General features: G+C 35.5%; 2 protein-coding genes and 1 long non-coding RNA gene across 12 annotated transcripts in view; 2 read left to right on the top strand and 1 right to left on the bottom strand.

Moving 5' to 3' along the window:
* Positions 1–24,168, bottom strand: part of LOC6591639 (soluble guanylate cyclase 88E) — a 48,027-nt gene that overhangs the window by 5,261 nt on the left and 18,598 nt on the right. The gene's annotated exons all lie outside the window — the stretch shown is intronic.
* Positions 4,547–5,470, top strand: LOC113564937. The gene is made up of 3 exons (XR_003408390.1): positions 4,547–4,563; positions 5,172–5,360; positions 5,418–5,470. It is a non-coding gene; the product is annotated as an uncharacterized LOC113564937 (long non-coding RNA).
* LOC6591638 lies at positions 15,743–24,040 on the top strand. 10 transcript variants are annotated; one of them, XR_003408385.1, is made up of 8 exons: positions 15,743–15,900; positions 16,410–16,619; positions 18,664–18,733; positions 18,796–18,905; positions 20,771–21,139; positions 22,219–22,449; positions 22,871–23,046; positions 23,532–24,040. XR_003408385.1 is itself a non-coding variant. In XM_026984462.1 (7 exons), exons 1-7 carry the CDS (start codon positions 15,810–15,812, stop codon positions 23,549–23,551), a joined length of 1,101 nt encoding a protein of 366 aa, XP_026840263.1. In that variant the 5' UTR covers positions 15,747–15,809; the 3' UTR covers positions 23,552–24,040. The 10 variants fall into 10 exon arrangements, 5 of the variants coding, with proteins under 5 accessions (XP_026840263.1, XP_026840265.1, XP_026840264.1 ...); XR_003408388.1 differs by having other exon boundaries at positions 15,748–15,900; positions 18,685–18,733; positions 20,771–20,977; XR_003408387.1 differs by having other exon boundaries at positions 15,748–15,900; positions 18,670–18,733; positions 20,771–20,977.

Genomic DNA, 24,168 nt, shown 5'->3' with positions numbered 1-24,168 from the left:
CACGTTAAAAACTGGATCTGGATTATTTATAAAAATTACTAAAAAAATCAGTGACGAGCGTGAATATAAATAAATTATATAATTTTGCAAGGGAAAACTTTAAATGGGTGTTTAACTTAGGAGCTGAATTACTTTTTGCCTTCAGTTTTTTCGAACTTTAAGGTGGAAGTGAAATATTAAAGTGATGTTTGAATGTATGAAGCACTGGAAGCATTTTCAGCTCCAACGAGAATGTAATCTTCTTTTATTTTTTATTTTGAAAAATTTAAGGAACTCCAGGTCTATCTTTCGTCCTACTTTTGTTTTGCTTTGGAGCCCATTTGGCATTTCCGTCCTTGTAAAATTGCATTCGCATTGCAAAATATGCATTCCTACAGCTTTATAATATGAAAAGTCGTCAACCCTATTTAGGAGCTAATGAAATTATAATTCTCTCGGTTTCGAGCCTTGCTGAGTCTTCATGCGTCTTACTTGCCCTTTCAAATTCCACAGCCGAGTGTGAAGAAACCTCAATAAATTAGCCGCTACACGCAAACCAATAAGCCATAAAGTACTTTCAATTAGTGGCAATAATTACATTATATGTATGTACATATATGGTACATCATGTGACATGTAGCGCTTTCACCCTGCCTTGTTGCAGTTGGCAAGTATCAGGCAACATTGACCATAAAGCCATTAAAACATTAACTTATATTATTTTCATGGAGCAGCAAAAGAAACCCAAGCAACGAGAGAGAGTTCATTATCCTTGGGGCCGAGACTGGAGGAGCTATGTAATTGCCTGCGGCCCAAGTGGCTGTGCTGTTAATTTAGCCAAGTCCAATTGAGTTGTACTCGTACATGGCCGACAATTAAGGCGGCACAGACAATTGCTATTTATTTACCCGGGCTCTCGCTCTGAATCTGGGCTAATTGAATTGCATTCAAAGAGATGCACCTGGCTCTGACTCGGAGGCTCGTTCGTCGGCCATGGGTTCTAAGAATAAATTGCATTTGAGAAGATTCTCTTCACTGCCACTCCTCTGCGACTCCTTGAGGTTTTACGGCACGTTGCAAATGAATAGCATTTGGTAGCATATGTTTCCTTTTGCCATGGCTTCGCTCTGAATGAAGTGCAATCCGCATATGTTCGTCTCGATTGCCAACCAAGTCAATTTGTCAACTGTAAATTGAGTCATGCACTCGACTCCACTCGTTTGGGAATTTATCCACACTCTCGCTCTTGGGGATGATGTGGATTCCCACATAACCCACTAACCAACTAACAATTGCATCCAAATTACAAATAGGCGATGGCACACAGAATCCAAATACGTTTTGACATGCGAGATGAGATGAGGTTGAGGTGGTAATCTATTCAGGGATTCTCCTTCTGGCTTATGGTTTACTGCCACTTGTTTTGTCACAAAAGTCATTTCATGCGCTTTGAGCATCGTCCCCATTATCCATTCGCACATAAATTCCAAGATGGCAAATCGGGTATGAAATCATAAATTTATGCATATCAGGCCATTTATTTAAATTTCTGCTGCTACCGACCTTTGGGTTGAGCAAAAATGGCAGACGTTGTGGTCTGATTGTCACAAATGTAAATTTATTGTGATTTTTCTTAAGGTTAGCGTGCGGTTTAGTGTAATTTAATGCTTAGCTTAAAGTCTTTTATGGTATACGATATGGTGATGATTGTAGTGGGCTTGCATCTGTTGGGACTATAGTAAAGTCCAATTACAATTACTATAACAACAAATGTTATGTCATTTACTAATAAATGACATAAATGACATTCTTTGAAATATTTTAAGGATTAGTAGCTTTTTTGTTTTAGATAAGTGCCACTACATAACTAATGTAAAAAAGGACTAATGTAAAATGGAGGATTTATTTTGAAGTAAAGGATTAAAAGGCAGAGCTATCAGAGATAACATTCGCAGCATCGAACTTATGTGGTTTCTCGCCTTCATGCAATTTCAATTTGTATTGCTTTTAAAGAAACTAGATCTATTTCCCTTGTTTTGATCCACAAAATTTAATTAAATATAGGATTTCATATCAACAAAGAAACCGGGATGTCTTGACGTCAGCTTTCACGAATCTATTTTGCTATGATCCCAATATAAATGTTTTGTGTTTTTCTTGTGGTCTTTCTATTTTCTATCTTTCAGATAAATACATACGTAGATAAATCTTTGTGATATACTCGAATATTTGTAGATGGCTATGCTCAACAATATTTATAAAACGCAATCATGTGTGAACTATAAAAGAGAGCTGAGCAAGAAATACAGAACACAAAGTACAAGACAACGAACAAGCTAAAAAATTGTACCAAATGAATATAGTAGAAGAAATTCAGTCTAAAAAATAAATGAAACTGAAAGTTTCGACCTTCCAAGATCTGAACATTGGCCAGTAGACACCCCCAGCAAAAAAAAAGAGAAATATTATCTAGCGAAACACTTGTCCCAAACATATCAAAACATTGTCCACACTGGTGCTGTCATCCGTGGACTGACTTGAGTAATAATATAGATATATTGTATATATATTTTTTATTACATATTTGTTTTGGGTTGGGGTTGGTAAAAGCAGGCCCTCTCCCCTTTCTATACGTTTTCTCTGTTTCATGAATGGAATGCAAAGTGGGATACATTCGTACGAGTATGTGTGGATATATCAATTTGTATACTTTTAAAGTCAAAAATAATAAACAGGATGTACAATTTGTGTTTTCAGTGACGTCAGCAGACTATTGATAAACGCATGACTTCCTTTCAGATTCAGATCCCCTAGGGGCTGGCCACAGACCGGTTCATTTACTAACTGTTAATGGCTTTTCAATGTGTATATCCCAGAAATATTTTTAGAGCGAAGAACTTTTGACTCAAATTGTCAGCCACAATGTTCTACATAGAATCAAAACAAATTGGTATAAACGTGAAAAGCATTTGCCTATTTTGCCAGTTTTTAATGGCATCATCAACATCAATCCATCATCTGCGTACATTTTGTGACCAGATTCAAGGTTAGATCTGTGCAATTTCCATATAAATAGGTTTCTTTTGAAATGCATTGACCCTTGTGTCCTTGGGATTTGGGAGAATCAAATTGGTACAGGAAAATTCTGTAGAAATATTCGAAAGAGGGATGGAGAGCTCAGCTGAGACTGAGATAATATAATTTTCCATTTTCCAGCTAGAAGAAAAATCTTTGTTCGTCTGGCATTACATTTTAATGAAATTATAAACAAAATTTGTATTCGAAAGCCAAATAAATTATGGAAGGCATTGAGAGAACGCAGGTATATAGCATTTTGGCTGGTTATGTATCCACTTCCCCAGTCTCTTCCTCTGCAATTGCGGGGGGAACAATTAATTTTCAAGTTCATTTGCGTGGGCCGTTTGTCGGCTGGGGAGCAGAGCCGATCAGACCCTAGCCTGACCATAGACCATATAGATACAGATTTCGGGTTGCAGAACGCACACAGATCATGCGAGAGGAGAGAGCATATATCCAAACAGATATCGCGTATATGTATGTGTACATACAATATTTATTTTTATATTCAGAGAAAATTCATTTGAAGGTGTCTGCTATGTGTTAAGGTTAAACATCTACATATCTGTACATATATATGTATATCTATATATATAGACTCGCTTGGAAACTATGTGGTAGTGGTCTGAATAGGGGGCATATGTATGTGTATATAAACGTATACCAGTATTGTATTCTAAACGGCATAATCGTAGAGTGAGAGATAGAGATGGAGATATTAAAGAGAGCTTTTGAGGAATTATGTGTGACATTAAAAAAACATTATGCTGTATTTACGAGTCCCAAGATAAAGAGAAACTATAAATTTTAATATAGAGATGTAGTTGGCTTAGATGGAAAACTAAGGGCATGCAATTTTTTGTTTTATTGGTAATTAAATATGAGCTCTCAAAGGTGTTTGATTCCCATTGCAATGGGGGAAAATATAATATTTTTAAATTTGTTAGACACATTATATGAAAAATGAAATACCGCTTCCTATATAAATCATTTTTCGTTAAGCTTAAATCATTTGGCAAGGCTAAGGTGGGGCGTTCTGTTCATCACCTGTTCATCAAACAAGTAAATCCGCAAATATCAAAACTTTCAGAGTGTGTATTTTAAAAGTGTTTTTGTCGGCACATACAGACAAAATGCTCATAATCAGGGTTTTGCCAATAATTGTATATTTTTTGTTTTGTTTGTTTGATAATCTGCTATGACTCAAAATGTATATTTGTAGATGATTTTGTACTTTTGTTGTGTTCTGTGGTGGCAAACCAAAGCAAATTATTCGTCCGCCGCATTGACATTGTAGAGCTCTTACAATTTGCTCTTTTTGTTCAGTTTGCGTTTCGTTTCATTTGACAAAGCCATATACGATTGTCCTTCACATTGGGCTTTTGGGGGATTTATTAGAGAGCAAGTGTGAGAGTAATAAAATGTAGATAAATTATAGTTGGAATTTCATTCAGTCAGTCCGTGTCGTGTCTGACTGTGACAGCTAAATATCTTTCACCCCCAGATGTAATTTATAATTGAATTGTGTGTAATTCTGTTTGGTTATATACGTACTATAAGAGTAATTCTATGGCAAGCAAATTGTATTTTGCATGTGTGCCCCACTAAATAATTAGCTTCATTATTGACCTCATTTCTCAAGTGACCACAGAGAAAAATTTATTTTATTTATGAATATTTTTTTCTAGGTGTTCGCTTGGTTTGAAATAGGTACACGAGTATGGGCTGATTGCAGGAGGTGTAAAATTAATTAAAATGTTTGGTATTTATTAAGACGGAACGTGTGAGTAGCACACGTGTCTCGACACCAAGATACTCGGTATTCAAAGAACTTAAATCGAAGTAAGCAAGGATCTCTGGATACATTGATCTATTTTTGATCTTACCGTTGAAGTTATGTTTATTCTTTTTAAAGTAGAACCTTGTTGAATTACATTAATAAGTGACATGAATGACAATAATAAGTATATATCAGCAATAATTAATATTATTCTTAATTTAAGGAAAATTAAGATATTTCTATTCAAACATGACTTTTTTTTATATTTTATTTATTTTAAATTGTAGACAATTAAGAAATGTCTCTTTAATATCACAATTTAATTTCCTTTTAGGGCATCCCATTTATCCCAGCCAAATCGTGTGTGTCCTTCAAGAACACATCAAAGGAAAACCCATTTGAATTGAATTAAAAATAGTGCAACTAAAAGTTGGACAACTCGGCCGAGTAATTAGCCAAAACAGTGTGCCAGAAAAGTAAAAGTGAACTCAATGATTGGCGAAATCGGAAAAACCTTTGCCAGGTATTTCCCAATTCCTCAATAGTGTTAATTGTTTCTCTTTTTATTTTTTTGTTGCAGTTCTTTTTTTGTTTGGTTCAAGAAACTGCAATCGTATTGTACTCAAAGTCAAGTTCAAGTTTAAATGAAAGTTTGTTTAAGGGTAACGAATTCTCAATACAAATTTCTATTCGATAAACAAAGTCAAAAGAACATTTGAATGCAAATGCAAATTAAACAACTGCGGTAGCGGATTGTGTTTTTAAAAAGTTTTTATTTTACTTCGAACTTCACTGATATAGATTTAAGTAGAGGGTCACAAAGGAATTCCGGGCCAAGGGATTGCGCGATCTTAATATTTAGCTAGACTTTGCGGTGTCGCTGCTGGATCAAGACTGATTTGAACTTTCTGATCTTTGCATCGTTGATCCCTTTCGGGAATCATTTTTCTATAAACATTTCAATTGATTTCGCCATCCCGAGTATTGGATTTCGTCATCCAAAGAGAGAACTGTAAAAGGCCTAAAGTGCAGGATCTGCAGAAAGCCGGGAGTGAGATTGTTTATGAGAAGCCGGGTGTGGGCAAACATTGGTTTTCCATTTAGGCGAGTGTCAAAGATTGGGATTGCGGCGGGGGCGCTTGAGATTGTACATCTTAGAAATCAATTAGGCGGAGGCCCAAGATTGAAATTGTTTTCGTTTTGGAAAGCCAAAGATTGTTTACAACTCGTATAAGAGCTCAATGGAATTGGGTACGTTAACTCCCCCCATTCTTAAATGTTTCGTCCCGATACATTTTGAAGTTCTGATAGAGCTCTAATTTCTTCTGACAGTATTTGAATGTTGCTTTCCACTATTTCTTCTGACGGTATTCTTATTGATTTAATAAGTACAAATTTGGTTAATTTATAGCCGAAGTAAAATAACATTAACAATATCAAAATGATTAAAAATAATGTTGTTAATGGTAAGGCCGTATTACCTAATGTTATAAGGGGATTTAAAATATTAACATTATCAAAAGAAAATTGCTTATCATTCGATTGTATATAATCGACTAATTCAAAATCGCTATATCTATGATGCGATATATATTTTAGAATTTTACCCTTATCATTTATGTGGGTTATATTATTTATTACAATTGTGTTGTTGAATATAAGGAGATACGATCCTAACAAAGTAGTATTGTCTACGATATTTTTGCCTGAAACTAATATGGCACCATCCTGAATGATGTCTATTTCTTTGTTTTTTTCCCTTTTTTTAGTGCAGTTGGCTTTAAAGCCATTAAGTAAATTGGTGAAACAGGTACTCTTTAAATTTATTTGTGCGTAATTGTTAAAAGTTTCACTTTTAAAATTATTCATTAAATAGTATTTCTCCTTACATTCACAAACTTTTTCACTTATAACTAACATTCCATCATTTTGTGAGATGGCTCTTGCATGGTAAAACTTGCAAATATCTTTAATTTGAGGATATTTTATGTAAATGATTATTAAATCTGCATTTCGAATTATTTTAACCGTTGCAATGTCCAACAGATCAGACAGTTCAACATTATGTTTTTCATGCTTATAAATGTCCTCTATTTCGTTTTTATTTAAAATTTTTGTATTGAAAATTTTTACTTTTAAGAGGGTTATGGTATCAACTAAATTTAGTAGGTCAAAAGTTATTAATTTTAAACGATGCTTTCTCAGTATCGTTTCTTCATTGAAGATGACATTCTTTAATGAATTTGATAGCAATTCAATTTCTTTGAAAAATTTGGAATTTATTACAAATTGTTTATTATTATTTCAGTTAATTCATTTACTTTATTTTGTATTTTCAAAAAGTCGTCATGATCAGGGCTGCCTGCTATCCATTTCCAAATGGTACCTAATTCATTTATTCCCCTTTCTTTCCGTTTTGGAACTAATTCTGAAATCATTAATTTTAATAGACTTAAGTCCATTGATATTTCCCACTCATCGTCTGAATTAATTGATTTGTTGACATATTTGGATTCTTTATCAATTATCTCTCTATAAAAACTCAAATTAGTAATATGGAAAAGTTCAGCGTATGTTTCATAAGTGTAAACGTCTCTGTCGTCTTTGAGCAATAGATAGTCACTATGCGTATAGTCAATTACTTCCGCAGTCGTCAATATAACAAAAGTCAGTATTAGTATATTCGCATACATTTTCTGGAAAAAATATTTAATATTTGATGTTATCTTTATGTATAATTCTGTTTCTATTGTTGATTATAATTTTATTCGGTCGATTTTCCTTAACTACCTGCTTTTTGTATCGGGATTGAAGTTTATTTCTTTCCCCGAATTTCTTTTCATAGACTACTTCTCCTATTTTATAATCTTTTTCTCTTCTATCTTTGTTATGTATCTTAAGCATTTTGGTCTGAGCTTCCTTAAGTAATATTGGATTATGTTTGTGTTCTATTTTGTTATACAATATGTCATATGGCATTTGATTGGTCGTTGAATGTATCGTCAGGTTATATTTCAGTGCCGCCCTTATTATTATTTCTGAATAATCTGTTAGATTTAGTTCATCCTTGATGCACCGCGCTATTTCTGTTAGTGTGGAATGTACCCTTTCTACCTGACCATTTGAGGTGCTGTGTCTGGGATCAGCATAATAAATAGTTAAGTTACTTCTTTGTATGAATGATCTAAATTGTGCTGAAGTAAAGCTTGGTTCGTTGTCAGTCATTAATGATGTTGCTAGCGGAAAGTGTTGTAAAATTTCCATTACCTTATTTTCAATGTTTAGTTTACTTTGAATTTCCTTGACCACCAAGTATTTGGAATAAGAATCTATACAAGTTATGAATGTTAGGTTTTGGGCATAGTATATGTCTAAGTGTAATTGATCTCCTTCTTTTGCTGGAATGGGAGCTTCCCCAATTGGAATTTTTACAGGGTGTCTCTGATATTTGTTTTTGTTACAGATCTCACAATTTTTTATATATTCTTTTAATTTTTTGTGCAGGTTTGGCCAATAATACAGCTTAGTTATTTGTTTGTAATTTTCGTCTAGTCCTCTATGGGCTCTGCAATGTGTTTCTTCTACAATTATAGCTTTATCTTCTGAATTTACTACATCTTGAAGGAACTTTCTCGTGAAGAGAAATTTATTTATGAAGTTTTCCTTTAGCTTATTTTGGATAAGGTATAAATCTTCTAAAGTGCAGTGTATTCCTGTGGTTAAGTGAGGCTGAATAAATTCTTTTAAAATGATTAGCAGATTGTCAACCGTATCAAATTCAATAATATGTCGGGTATTTTCATAAACTCTTACTAACTCATGAACTGTGAATCTCCCTTGCGCTAATAGTAGCTGCTGTTTAAATTGGTTTAGAGGCTTGCTAGTCTCTTGAATGACGTTTTCGAAACTACTCTCTGCTGAATGCTGAGTATTTATGTCTGATTCTGATTCTGTCTGGTCGACATCACTATCTGTCATATGATTTATTTTAATCCGAGATAACGCGTCCGCTACTACGTTAGTTGAGCCTGGCTTATAAATGATTTTTGGTGTGAAACTTTCTATGAAGTAATACCAACGTTTCATTTCAACATTTGGATTTTTTTGCGACATTGCAAAGGACAAAGGTTGGTGATCTGTATGTATTTCAATTCCACTCACTCCGTATAAATAATTTCGCAAATTTTTTAATGCCCATACAATAGCTAATAATTCTTTTTTATTAGTAGCATATAATTGCTCGGTTTTACTTAAAGTTTTAGAAATAAATGTTATGGGATTCCCATCTTGCGACAAAACTGCACCTATTGCTATGTCCGATGCATCTATGGTTAATGTGAATTTTTTATTGTAATCTGGTTGTACTAATTCAATATGTGCTATTAAACTGTCCTTTAAATTATTAAATGCTCCAATTGCTGGTTCATCCAGCTGTATTAATGCTTTCTTGGATGCCCTTCGTGAAACTTTCCCATTTACTCCGCTCAGATATTTTGTTAAAGGTTTGGCAATTGTGGCATAATTTCGGACAAATTTTCTGTAATACCCTGTTAGTCCTAAGAAGCTACGTAGCTCTCTGATATTTTTAGGAATTGGATAGTTTTGTATTGTGGAGATTTTGTCTGGATCTGTTTTAATGATATTTTGGGAAACAATGTATCCCAGAAATTTGGTTTCCAATTGAAAGAATTTAGACTTTTCAAGTGAAATTTTCATGTTAGCGTTTTGCAATATCTGAATTATATGAATTAGATCTTTATAATGTTGTTCTATAGTTTTTGAAAATATTATTATATCGTCCATATAAACGTGACAAGTTTTCCCAACTTGTTCTCTAAGTATATCGTCCATTGCCCTTTGGAAAATTCTGGGAGCGTTCGTCAATCCCATAGGCATTCTTAGAAATTCATATTTGCCGTTATTTATGGAAAAAGATGTTTTTTCAATATCTGATTCCCTCATTAAAATCTGATAGAAACCTGACTCTAAGTCAATGGCCGAGAAATATTTTGCTTTACCTAAATTGGCAAGGATTACTGAAGGATCTTGCATAGGGTATCTATCCGGTATAGTGTTTTCATTAAGTTTCTTAAAGTCTATTACTAATCTATGCTTAGGAGTTCCGTCCTCATTTACTCCCTTCTTTGGTACTACTATTACCGGTGAATTATATGGGCTTTTACTAGGTCTGATTATACCTTCATCTAACATTTTACTTATTTCGTTATTAACGAAATCGTTAACCGAATAAGCGTATGGATACTGCTTGCCATATACCGGTCTATCGTGTTCAGTGTTAATCTCTCCTTTTATATCCGTTCTGAACGGTAACTGTAAATTTATATTGGCATGGTCTTCTTCGATGATAGATACCATTTTCTCTCTGAGATTTTCTAAATTGTCCTCTTTGTAGGTTATTGTGTTATACAATTTCATTTTTTTCAATTCAGAATTTGCATAATTTTGAATGTCGGATATTTCTACGACGGCGCGTTCAGGATTTTTGCATCCCAAACTTTTAAATTGTTTATTGTCGGATAATTCAACGACGGCGTGTTCAGGATTCTTTAATCCCAAACTATTCGAACTTTTAGTGTCGGATAATTCAACGACGGCGTGCTCAGGATATTTTAATCCCAAACTATTAAAACTTTGGATGTCGGATAATTCAACGACGGCGGGCTCAGGATATTTGAATCCCAAACTATTGACGGATAATTCTTCGTCGGCGTGCTCAGGATTTTTTGATCCCAAGCTATATAAACTTCCTTCTACCTTTACTGAATCGCTTTTCATTTCTTTTTCTTCTTCAAAATATTTTTTTATTATATATTCCTTCAACGGAAGGATGGTTTTTCCTTCTATAAAGGTTAATTTGTTTAAAGAAAGGACCTCGTCATATATTAGTTTCTCCTCATTGTCTTTATAACTTAAAGTCCCCTTTCCTGTATCAATAACCGCTCCGATTTTCTTTAATAGGTTAAATCCTATTAGTAAATCTGCCTCCATTCCATCTATTTCATAAAACACTTGCTTTGTGTTGAAAATTGTTATATTATGGAAATATTTAATTATTGAAAACCCATTCACTGTAGCAACTTTCTTATAGATTGGTAATTCATTTTTATTGTCGTAAATTCCTTTTTTTATATAACAGGAAGTTGCTCCCGTATCTATCAAAACTTTTAATTCTCTGTTTATTTTTTTGTCTACTCTTTTTAGGTAGGGCAGACCTACTTCGGGGGCTGATCTAAAAAATGATCCTCCTCAATGTTATTTATCCTCATTGCTTTATTAGCCGGTTGTTCCGACATTTCGTTTAGTTTTCGTTTCTGCGCTGGATTGTCGTTAGACTGATTATTCGGGACTACGTTTGCCCTAAAATGCTGGGCTTGGCTATAATTGTTATTATTTCTCCTAAAATAACCGTTAGTATTCTCCCGATAATTTCTATTGTTATTATTTCCCCTGAATTGATTGCTGTTCTGTCGGTTCCGGATTTGTATAGATTCGTCTACCTCCATTGGTTCTGGGGCCTGATTTTGTTGTCTATTACCCAAGAAATAGGGTTGTCCCCAAGACATGTTATTCCTCTGCAAATCCCTTTTTTGGTCGAATGGTGAACTGTTAGTCCTAGGTTGTCGTTGGTTGAATCTTAAGGTATTAAAATTATTATTCCCTGAATTTCTGGGACCGCTGAATTGGTAGGCAAATTGGGCCCGAATGTTATTAGATTGCAATTCCTGTACCTTTGCTAAGGCATTCGGTAAATCTGGGGGATTCAATGAAAATAGGATTTCAGCAATGCCGCCGTTTAGGCCAGTGACAAAAATGCGTAAGGCATTGTCTCTAATTTTTTTATTTGATTCCTTGGTGATCTCACTGTCCTTTCCGTGAGTCATTATTGTCTTATTTATTAACAAGGTCATTTTCTTGTTAACCTCGTTATAGAAATCTATAATTGAAAGGTTCCCTTGTCGGAGAACGCTTAATTCCTGTTCTATTATGTAAATAGGTCTCTTGTCACTGTAAACAAAGTCAAGCCGTGAAAGTATGGCATCAAAATTTAGAACTGTCCCGTGGTTGGTCAGTGCGTCATGTGCTGGTCCTGTTATTTTGTTTCTCAAAATTGTTAATGCAATATAATATTGCTTACTTCCTTTCTTATATAACTTCACTGCAGTTTCTGCAGCTTCCCTCCATCCTACATATTGGTTTAATCCACCATTAAAAATTGGTAGGGATTCTATTACCTTCAATGTGGTGTCGTCTCTTATTGTCTCGTCTATTGTTTCTGCCTGATAATCCGATACCTGATCGGATTTAGTTTCTATTTGCTGTTTTAAATTTACAATTTGCTCTTGTACTTGTGAAATTTGAAGTGCTATCAATTGTTTGACCAGATCTGCTGTGAGATCGGTCCTTGCTTGAGAGTTAATCATTTTTAGTTTTTCAAAATCTAAAGTTAGCTGATCCACTTTTAATTTTTCTTATATGTTAGTTTTTATAATCTTATATATCCTAATTGAACTTATATATTTATTAATACAACTCTTGCTCACGAAATATCCGGTAGGGGTCGTCCTTCTTAGTTTGGCAGATCTTCGAACGGGTCTTCCTTCTTAAATTTCTTTGCTCAGCTGGGTCTTCTGGGGGTCTTCCTTCTTTGGCTTCGCTGATCGTTTCACTTTCTTTGTATTTTGGTTTTGTCGGTTTTGTTGGTTTTGTTTTTTTAAAAACTTTGGGTTTCTTTGGTTTTTTTTGTATTTACGAATTGCCTTGATTAGCTTTTTGTTTTATTTGTATTTTGCGTTGTATTTGTATTTGTATTTGTATTTGTATTTGTATTTGTATTTGTATTTGTTTTTGCACACCCTAAGCTCCGGTTTGTTTCCTTTTTATCTCACTTTTTTTTATCTATATCACACAGTCACTCCGCGTTTTTAATTTTGAAGGATTTATTCCATTAATTAATTGTCCTTCGGGTTTCGGCACGACGCAACACTTTTATCATTCGGTGCTTTTTAGACAACGTCGCCCCACGTTGGGCGCCAATTAAACAACTGCGGTAGCGGATTGTGTTTTTAAAAAGTTTTTATTTTACTTCGAACTTCACTGATATAGATTTAAGTAGAGGGTCACAAAGGAATTCCGGGCCAAGGGATTGCGCGATCTTAATATTTAGCTAGACTTTGCGGTGTCGCTGCTGGATCAAGACTGATTTGAACTTTCTGATCTTTGCATCGTTGATCCCTTTCGGGAATCATTTTTCTATAAACATTTCAATTGATTTCGCCATCCCGAGTATTGGATTTCGTCATCCAAAGAGAGAACTGTAAAAGGCCTAAAGTGCAGGATCTGCAGAAAGCCGGGAGTGAGATTGTTTATGAGAAGCCGGGTGTGGGCAAACATTGGTTTTCCATTTAGGCGAGTGTCAAAGATTGGGATTGCGGCGGGGGCGCTTGAGATTGTACATCTTAGAAATCAATTAGGCGGAGGCCCAAGATTGAAATTGTTTTCGTTTTGGAAAGCCAAAGATTGTTTACAACTCGTATAAGAGCTCAATGGAATTGGGTACGTTAACTTGCATTCGGCCTTGAATGCTTTGGTTCGAGATGGACACCCACCAGGAACCTCTGTATAGCCGATCCACATGATCCAAAGATGGAAAGGTCAAAGCGATCTCAATGGAAATATACTCTAAAAATAGGAACATATGTACTCCCACCCAAGGCGGAAGCGGTTTGCCCTTCAACCCTGCTTGTTGTAATCGTAGCTGGTTGGGGAATATTTTCTTGTCTTTGTATAAACAATTTTAGAGGAATTCGGATATTTGGAATATATTGTATTGCAGCACGTGGGAAGGCTTTTATACTCTTTGAGAGAGGGTATCAGGATTATGGGCAGGAGTTTGCAGAGAACAGTATTTGGAAGAAGATGTGCGGATCGGAGAATGGATATTGAGGGCATCCGAAATATCCATATATATAGTTTAAAGAGTCTCTTAACTGCCACTATATACCTACGTATAATTAGAAAAACCACAAATTAATATTCTTTGGTCAATGATTTGAAATGTATATTATTTTCCATGAAGAAATTGTTCAAATAATCATTTTTCGTGCATCTTTATTTTATAATCCAATTCCATTTTATCAAAATGGAACTATCATCAAAGATTCATTTATTCAAGGTGCTTTTGTTTCTTAGAGAATTGTTTATTTATTCGTCGAAGGCATGTGGGTGAAAATGGCTTTTCCATTACCGGGAAACTAACTTCGAGCTAATGGAAAAAATAACCAGAAGAGAAAATAGCAAATAAACTGAATGTGCATTCCACAAAAACACAAAAACAAAGGAACTTTAAAGAGGGGAAGCCAATGGGAATTTCCGAATGAAAATGGCAAATTATGTTTTTAGATAATTTGCTAAATTTTTGTATTATTAAAAGTGCAGAGTTCAGGGAATAATTCAATACCACAATTGACGCACTTCCTTTGACCATTCAGGAAGTGCAACAAAATGAGAAAGTTAACATGATAAAAAATATGTATATAAAATCTACAAGAAACGACAATAAATTGTGTAGATATTGTTTAAGAAACATGGGATTATATGTGGGCTAATTTGGTTGGCTTTCATTTTACGATCATCGCCAGCGTCATAGAATTTTCGATTTTGGGCCTTCGCAAAACAATGAGTGGGCGCAGTGGCAGCCACCACACTATCTATCAGAAAGCTTTTCCCATAACTGATCATTCGAAGCTTTTACACAGATACAGATGCAGAACACACACAGATGCGGACACACATGTAGAGCAACCTACGCCGTAAAGGAATGCGCAGTGCTTTTTGGGGCCGGAACGAAATGGCAAAAGTCTGAAACGAGTAAAATTGGTGAGGCGAATTTTCTTGGGGTTTGCAGTTTGAAAAAATTCTTCGTTGAGGATAGATCGCTATTTTTTAGGAGTAATTTTAAATTGTAAGCCAACTGAAAATCCAACCAAAAAGAAAAGAATTCTTAATAAATACAAGTAAATAATAAATATCAATTCGAATCAAATGAAATCAATTCAAATTGATTAAAACACACTCAAGTGCAATTATCACCGACTTAAAGTGAATAAAACTCATTTCTGTTGACAAATGATGGAATTATGAGCGAATTATGAATAAAACAGAATTTAAAATTCAAAGACCTCAACGATTACATAAGAGGCCACGACCCTCAATGACATTTGATACCGAAAAGTGTTAAAATTATTCGCAGAATTTGTGTGCAGTGAAACCCTAACAAAGAAAAACTTTAAGTGGAAAATGCTGAAGAATTTCCAATATTTGTTGAAGATTTTTCAATTAAAACTTTTTTAAAGCAAGTCAATTCAGACGAAAGCCAGACAAAAATAAAGAACAAATTAAACTCAAGGACATTTAAAAATAAAATAAAATTTAGCTGCACCTCATACACAGATACTCTCACTCACAGATACAGAAAAATAGATATCTAGAAGATAGCTTTATGCCAGTTCTCATACATCCAAGTGTGACATTTTTTATGTATTTGAAACAAAAAACTGAACCAAAAAAATCAACTTATTTTTAGTGAGATTGATCTTGTGAGATTGTCTGGTATTTTATTAGATATACTATATATGTATATATTTTATAAACTTTGCACTGCTCTAAAGTGGCACACAGTCTGTTTATTTTCGAACTGAGAGACTTTCCGAGCCAAAATCCAATCCAAACTGAATCGAAAACGAGAGAAAAAAGATTGTGCGTGCTGACATTTCTCAGGCGAAAGAGAGAAAGAGAGAGCAACGAGAAAAACTCTTTCGGAAAATTGAAATAAATTTGAAATGGGAAAATAGTTAAAAACGAATTTCTCTCCAACTTTGTTTGCAGCGAACGAGTTCAACGAATAATTCGTGAACAGAACAGAACAGAACAGAACAGAAACAAATCGATCAAAATGTTCAAGAACCATTTGGAAATGATTGGGCGCAATGAGAGCCCCAGCAAGAAGGCCAAGTTCTGGCAGTCTTACATTAGATCCCTGAAGGGTAAGTAACCATTATCCCATTAAGAAGGAACATGCTACATCCTACAATAAATAATGATTTAGATCTTTGACTTTAGCCTACAAAAATAGCAAGCAGAGAGGAGGCTACGGCTACGCAAATAGCCTGGCCCATATAGAAAAGATTCTATATTTCTCCTCTATATATAATCTATTTCTTTTGGCAGGTGTCATATCAGCCAGGCTATATACTTAGCCACGCTCACTTGCTAGAGAGCTTTTTCGCAGTCCGAAATATATAGAGTGAAATATTTGAGCAGGCCTCAAACAAAAGCAAAAACTCACACCCAAAAAATATACATAGATGTATTCCTATGTCGTTCATGTATCCGTGTATCCGAGTATCCGTGTCCGAGTATATGATAGAAACAAAATAGAAATCAACTTTATTTTGTGCTTTGGCTGGCATTGAGCCAAATAGTGGAAATAGCTGAAATATTTGAAAAGCAATGAACTAACACACAGGGGTATGGTATCTGCGTGTATTTATAGGCTCTGAGGATATCCGTGCCCACGAGACGCCACGGGCATCCCGTCCCTACAGCGCATACCTGGACAATCCCACCTACAGGAGCATCTATGATGAGCCTGCCACGGCCAACGAGCGCGTCCAGTCCTCTGGCTACAGATATCTGCCCGTGAGCCGCGACACCTATGGCTACTCGCCACGCGCCATCTACGATCATCATTACAGCCGCACAAGTAAGTCCGGAAATCCAATAAATGGGAATTCGTCATCCTATGCAAATCCCCGCCAATAACTTCAACACACAGCTAAGAATTGTTTTGCCTGAGAAGCATTTACTCTCCACTATGGCCTTGCAAGTGACAATAATCTTTATGGAAGTTTCTAAATTGCATTATTTGTTTGATCCTGATGTAAACAAGCAGCTGTGTCTGTCCGGTATTGATAGAAAATTGGCAAAAACTTCATTTTATATCTCAAAAACTGCTTGATATTTTACCGTTTAACTAAAGGGAAATATATTTATCTTTCAAAATATCTATCTATTGCTGAGGGAACTCCCAATCAAATCAAATAGGAATTTGTTTACTTCCTTAAAAACAAACTCAATCTCAACTCGTACAATGTCAGCGTAAAAAGATAATCATACAGCTTTCACAAAAAGATATAAAACTTAACATATTCCTCAAAATATCGTAAAAGAAAATCAGGCAAAATCAGGAGATTCTTTCGACCACCCATGTACCATAAATATATAGCAGCCAGACAGGTGTGAGCATCACCTGATTGCAGCTTGCAAGGTTATATAAGGCTTCGGTTGAACCGATTGGCATAAGCTCTTTTGGTTTTCTATCACCCTTCGATGCGCCATCAATCAGTTTGGCCAATTCACACGAGTCATGTCATCTCAATCATGCCTCATACTCGTATGCCGCAATCATTCCTGCCACAAACAGCTTTTGACAAACACCTTGAATATTTCAGCTCTGCCATCATTTAACAATATTTTCCTATACCTATTCCGATTCCCGATGCTCTTTGTGGGCGCTATGATTTCATAATTTTAAAAATAAAATAAAATGCCAGCGCAGAAAAGCTAAAACAGTATTACGTCAATGAAAGATTCGTTTCGTACCGTATCGTATCGTCGTGATTGTATTTGTGTTTGATTTTTGGCAAAAAGACCTACAAAATTTTACACATGCTCATATGGGCACACACAAAGGCAGATGCTGCATGGATGTGCTATATTTCTGTGAGAGTGTATATCGGAATCAGGTATATAGGCGGAGCAATTTTTGACTCAATTTTTTGGTGCGTGCTCTGGGATCAAATGACTGTGGCGGCCCTCAAAGAGCAGATCCCCGGCACCCAGACATATAAAGAGTTGTCTTGTATTTTTTTTTCAGATATTCCACACACACACACACATAGATACAGGCAGTAGCTCTCCATTTCCCCTCCCTCAACATGTTTCGACCTGTACACCCCCGTTCGCCTAAATTATAGTTTTGTTTTTCCGTTTTTTTTTGGACTAACCAATTGTTTGTTTTCTCTTTCTCTCTCTTTCATAAATGTTTCAGAATATACATAAATGTATGTCGTCAAAATAAATACACATATATATCCGAGCGATATATATCTATTTGATATTTTATGCGCACTCTCTCTCGATATATATTCAAATATAGTATATATACAATACATATTTGTTGTTCTCTCTAGGCAAAAAGACAACTTAAATTTAGTGAAAAGGATTTTGTGTAGAATTTAGATGAATTATCATAGTCGGAGAATGATTTAGATTGAGTATACATAAAAATACTACATCTGTATGTTTTGGTGTGTGAAATAAACGAATAATTTGAAACGAATTTTGCTCTCTTTGTGGTGCTTCCATCCATCGATCCATCCATCCATGCATCGGCTCCATACAGGGTTTGCTATGAACTCCATTTTTATATAAGCCCCCACTAAAATCCGCATTTCATCCAGCATTTGGCATTATCATTCCTAAGATATGGCTTTCTTAATATTTATTTACCCGATTCCTTTTCTATTCTATTTGCTATTTGCTGCTTTTGCTTTTGATAACCTTGCTTTCTGGGATTGCGTATGTATCAAATATTGCGCATACGTCGTGTGAGCCCAAGCTTTCAAGAGAATACTTTCTGTAAGCCACCTTTTTTGTTGTTTTATTTTCAATATTTTTTTTGAATGCTTCAGTCTATGTTTTAACCAAATTATGACTAATTTTAATGATTTTTCTTCGGCTAACAGTTCCAGCCAACTACGATGCAGAGAAGGCCTGGAATGATCATCTGAAGCGCATGCAGGAAATCGAGCGCAGGTGGGTCTCCCGTCCCGACCATATATTTTCTCAGATAATTAATTGTTTTTATTATTTTACAGATACCCATCTCGCTACGGTCTCTACTTGAGGGACAAGCCACTCACACCCAACTCTCTGGTGCCTTTGGAGTATGAGCCAGAGGACAAGCTGCTGGCGGAGCTCAACAAGGGTAAGGACAAAAAAGACATTTACTAAAATCAAAAACAAATCCAAACCAAAAAAAAACCAACACCAACATCAACAGCAAAAAAGTAAACAACACCACAACAACAACAACAACATCAACGAAAAATTATGATTAATTACAAAATGTAAGCACGAACAACAACAAAATCTACAAACATTTAGAAAACAAAAAAAATAGCAAATCAAATTTAACATCAAATACGAACTCAACGAAATTTTTTCAAATTCAGCCACCAACAAAAAACAACAAAAAAAAAAAACATTTTTGCAGACTTTGTGTCTTAATCGAAATTTTGTTTAAACCTATATTTTTGCAGCTATAAAAGTTTGAAGCGCTGAGCGTTAGAGAAAAAATACATATATAAATGGTTAAAGTGATATCCACTTTTGTTTGCTTAGCACTTAGTAAGACTCTTGTAATTTAAATGCAGAAATTGTTAAACTTAAACGAAACGAAAATTAATTGTACCAACCACCGATACGAGTATATTCTTTCTGTCTGTAAAAAGGAACCAACCCCGAACCCCCAGCAATAGTCGCAATCGATTGAATATTTCGTTAAATGTTTCATTGTATGATATATATATATACTTATATAAAAATGCTTTATTTTAATTTTTAACTTATACAAAATCAACAACAACAACAGCCAAAACAAACGTAATAAAACCACCAACAAAACATTTATAAAAAAAAAACAAATTCTAATTTTAATTTTAGTCATTAAATATATTTAACGATTCCCATCTATCCATCCATTCAACCATTTGCCATATATAAAACCAACAACCCATCCCCATCCATACAGCCCCTGAAATAATCTTAAGCCTTTCTTCTAACAGCTGCTGTACCATAGAAAGAGCCTACCTTTTTGCGCTAAATCAACTTGTCGAGCCCACAGTAGCCCGCTGGCAAATCCCCCGAACAAAGAACACTCTTTTTGATCCTCAAATTACTTTAAAAAAACAAGAAACCAACCATAATTAATAATAAAAAAAAAAAAACATATTTAATACCAATGAAGAAAATGTGTGTTTTTGGAACTATTTCTCATCCAGGAGATTCGATTTTTGGTCTTTAATTCTCTAACAAATCATCTGCATTTCGATATTAATCTGTCAATGTCTGAATCCTTGTCCAGATCGCTGTCGTCTCTCGTCTTGTCTTTCTCGTCTCACTACTAAAATCAAAGCATAGAAATTCACATTACACTGTGCGGTGCCTGTAAATAAACTGCCAAAAAATACTCTCTAAAAATTATCCTAAAATATACTCTAAAAACTAAAAGAAAACCAATATGCAAAACACAAATGAAATATTTAACGAATTGTCAAATGAAAACAAACTCTATGTTCCATGTTCTCCTTCTTCTTGGCAGACAATTGAACGATTGAATTTTTTCTGGAATTCCTCCCAATATGTAATTACCGATTTTGTATTCGTGTTTCGTGCCCACAGTATTGTGTAATTTTGTACTATGTATTTTGTTTAGTATTGTTGATTGTTCTCCATTTACATATTTCAATATTTCTTTCAACGTTGGGTTGGTGATTGTTTTTTCTGCTGGTAAGTATATTGGGAGGGAACTCTCTCTCAGTCTTTTGCTAGGTTCACAACGGAGATTGAGATCACAAACTTTGAAAGTCATTTACCCAGAAAGAGATGAACTAATAATGCAAAAACCCATGATGAAAATAGTTGAAAGACTTTTAAAGGCTATTCAAATATTTCTCAGAAAACATAAGCTTTCTTTCGAGAGTTCCCAGTACCCAAGCACAGCCTCTCTCTGCAGGATTAGTTGGATTTCCATGGAGTATTACTGATCGCTCTATCGACATTTGCTTGCAGCTCGTCGCTCGGCCTCGCCGTTCCGTCCCACGCGCAGCACACGCGCCGGCAGCGAGCCCTATGTGCCCGAGCCAGTGTACTGGAACCGCGAGGGCAGCGTGCCCCGTCGCGGACCCTCGGTGTTCGACCGTGCCACCAGCTTGGCCCCGTTCACGCGTCCCAGCTTCAGGGCCAGCTCGCTGGAGCCCTTGGATGAACTCTTTGAAAGTAAGTTGCCCGCGATCGCCGAGGCCGGTGCGGTGGCAGCCGAGGCGGCTGCTGCTACACGGCATTTAGGCATTTTTGAGCGCGCCGGCTCGCCAAGTCCCACTCCTGTCAAAGCCGGTCGCTGGGGACCCCGTTCCACCGAAGTCGCCTACGATGCTGAGGGTAAAAATCCAAATTTCACTTTATCTTTCCCCAAACCTCAAAAACCAACCAAAAAAAGAACAAATTTGTCTTTGGTGCAAGAAGAGGCGAAAGTTGCGTGTTGTTGTTGAATTTTATTTGACTATTTTTTGTCGGCTTCTGTTGCCTCCCGAAAAGCGAATCGCGCTACCCAAACCAAACGATGATGGAGGTGATGATAATGGGCAGCGAACGTGTTGAAAAATGATTGCCATATTTTTCGTGATGCGTTCGCCTCCTCCACACTCCACGTGTGTGTGTGTGCGTACGGCTCTATAATTTGTCAAAATTATTTCCACTCCTTTGGCTTCGTCAGCGCACTGGTGTACGTATATGTATGTCGTGTTCTGTACCAGCAGCAGCATCAGCATAAAGTAGTACAGTTGTGCCCAAAGCGTAAGCGCCGTGCTTTGAGTCTACGAATGCAAATCGATTCAATACGAATCAATGTACATGAAATCCAATATCGAAACGGTTTCAAAGACCATGTAAAGCTTTGTTGAACCGATTTGCATTCTTGTAAGAAGAACCAGAACCCCACATTCTCCCCCAACTGGTTGGCTTATCGATATGCTTACCGTAGCGCCTGCCATTTCTCTCTCTCTCTCTCTATAAACATGTATCTCTCTCTCTCACTTTATAAATCTCTATTTATCTTGTCTATCTATATCTATATCTATCCACATATTTTTATATCATTGAGTCCTATTCCTATTTATTTGGCATCGAAATCCCTTGGTATATTTTCCACAACGAAACCCCAACATACGCATGGAAAATATCAAAAATTACTGTTTGTTAAAGCGTTGTTCTTTTTTTTTTTTGTTTGATTTACTTTTATTTTAGTTTAAAAAACCATAGAAAAAACAAAAAATATTTTTCTTTCTGCTCTTCTTGTATACATTGCAACAACAACCAATCAAAAAATACCAAACCCAAAACCAAATCGAAAAAAATCTACAACATCCGATTGTACTCGTATACCCCACAATATGCACCACACACACAACAATACCCACAACTATGACGACTATGCTACCATATGAAACAACAACAAATAGGACTTCCAATCTTCCATCCACGCAACCGCTTCAGGGATTTGCTGAGCCCCAGCCCCAACTTGCCAATCTCCTCGATTGTGCGCGATCCCTTCTGGTGGGATGTGGATGATCTGGTGCCGTTCCGTGCTACCTCGGTGCCACGTGGCTCGAGCCCCGTGGCCCGCGATTCGTACTTGTCGCCGGTGAAGAATCGCTACTTGTGGTCCAAGCACCCCGCTAGACCCTTGACACGTAAGTCACCTCTTCTTTCAAGAGCTTGGATTGGGTTTTGCATTTGGGTCTTACCAATTAGCAAACTTGTAGCCAATTTCTGATTATATATTTGGTTCTTATGGAATTGCTAAGACCCGTGCTGTATATAGAAACAATTGTACATATTTTTTAATTGGTAAACGATCCCCTTAGAGAGCACTTAGCAGATCCCCACGAAGGCATGAGAGAAATAAACTTCCATTAAGTTCAAAAAATTTATATATTTAATCTCATTTGGTTTTTCCATAAGAAACTTTGTTTACAAGGAAGAACCATTTGGGATTAAACGTTCAACTTTCTTTCATGTTTTAGATAAACTTTTTGATACCCCAAAAACATTTACAATTCTTTTTTAACTTTATTATTTATATTTTATTTACATTTTAATTGTCATAAACAGCTGAGGCAGAGGATATATACTAAATTCGAACAAACAAATAGATTCAATATCACAAAAATCGTTAGCTATAATAACAAAAGCGACGCTATATCAATCATATAGCAATTCTGTAATTTTTTTGTACTTAATTTTACATAAATTACATGTAACGAACTGTAAGAAAAAGAAACAAATTGGTAAGAAAAAGAACACAACAAATCGAAGCATGTGAAAAACCCCACAGTAAAATTTGTTCATTCAAGAAGCTACGCCATTGACATGTAGTGTCCACACCCAGAACCCGAGCCCTCCATTAAAATGAACCCTGTAGTACCCTGTATTAGTAGTAGTCCGCACCACGTAGAGTTGATAACATATACTAGATATAGAAAGTATGTATGTGAATAATATGCAAAGGTGTTCACCAGTTATGAAAACTGCTTTTTTGTAAAATCGAATACTATTTAAAATTGAAGAAAACTAAAATCTTTTAATTAAACAGTTTCTTGAACTCTTGAAACCCTTTAAACATTATTTAAAAATTGTATTTAACATATGTAGCCAACATTATTTGCTCAATTCTTTGCACGCCACGTATTTCTTGCAACTATTATTATGTGTTTATTTAGAAATATGTTGAACATTTGTATTAAAACATTCGTATTATCTCACTCCCCCACAGCACACCGCTCAATTTTGTAAACGAACGAAACAACGAACTAAAACCACTGCAACTTGAACAACAACAACAAAAACGAATGCATCACAAGGGGCCCCCAAAAACAACGACTTTAGACTTTCCGAAGAGCTGGAAATCCTAGTCCAAAGTAGCAAAAGGTGTAAAACCCTTTCCGTAGTCTTAATATCCTCCAACAACGTTTGAATTTTTTCAAAACTGCAAGATCCCCCCTGGGATGAACATCCTCCCAGAGCTTATGCTGGGGGTTCTATTAACTTTTGCCAAAAAGAAGTGCACACTTCCCGTAGTTAAAACGATATAAAAAAGAAGAAATGAAAACCGAATCAAACTCTTTCTATAATTTTTATTTTCTCAATTTAAGATCATGTCTTATTTTTTAAGTGCAAGTATATGAAAAAAAAAATCGATTTACATTTATTATAATAAAAGCATAAAATCTTATGACCACCCTTCCGAAATAGAACCATCGAACGGTAAATGGGTGCCATAAATTGTTCCTTTTTTGTATATTTTTAGATGCTAAAATTATGAATATTTATGTAACTATTTGTATTTGTAAAACACAAACGTCTCTGTCGCGGAGAGCGAGAACATTTTGAAAACTGTAAACGGATGAATT

This window comes from Drosophila persimilis, unplaced genomic scaffold (genome assembly GCF_003286085.1).
Source record: "Drosophila persimilis strain 14011-0111.01,24,50 unplaced genomic scaffold, DperRS2 tig00000000-arrow-pilon, whole genome shotgun sequence".
Classification (NCBI taxonomy): domain Eukaryota; kingdom Metazoa; phylum Arthropoda; class Insecta; order Diptera; family Drosophilidae; genus Drosophila; species Drosophila persimilis.
Note: the sequence above shows the minus strand (reverse complement) of the source record. Positions and strands in the feature narration are given on the sequence as shown.

Coding starts and splice junctions, on each gene's coding strand:
- LOC6591638 (XM_026984462.1), top strand. CDS start 15,810: ATGTTCAAGAACCATTTGGAAATGATTGGGCGCAATGAGAGCCCCAGC. Junction 15,901..16,409: donor TTACATTAGATCCCTGAAGG/GTAAGTAACCAT, acceptor GTGTATTTATAG/GCTCTGAGGATATCCGTGCC. Junction 16,620..18,663: donor TCATCATTACAGCCGCACAA/GTAAGTCCGGAA, acceptor TTCGGCTAACAG/TTCCAGCCAACTACGATGCA.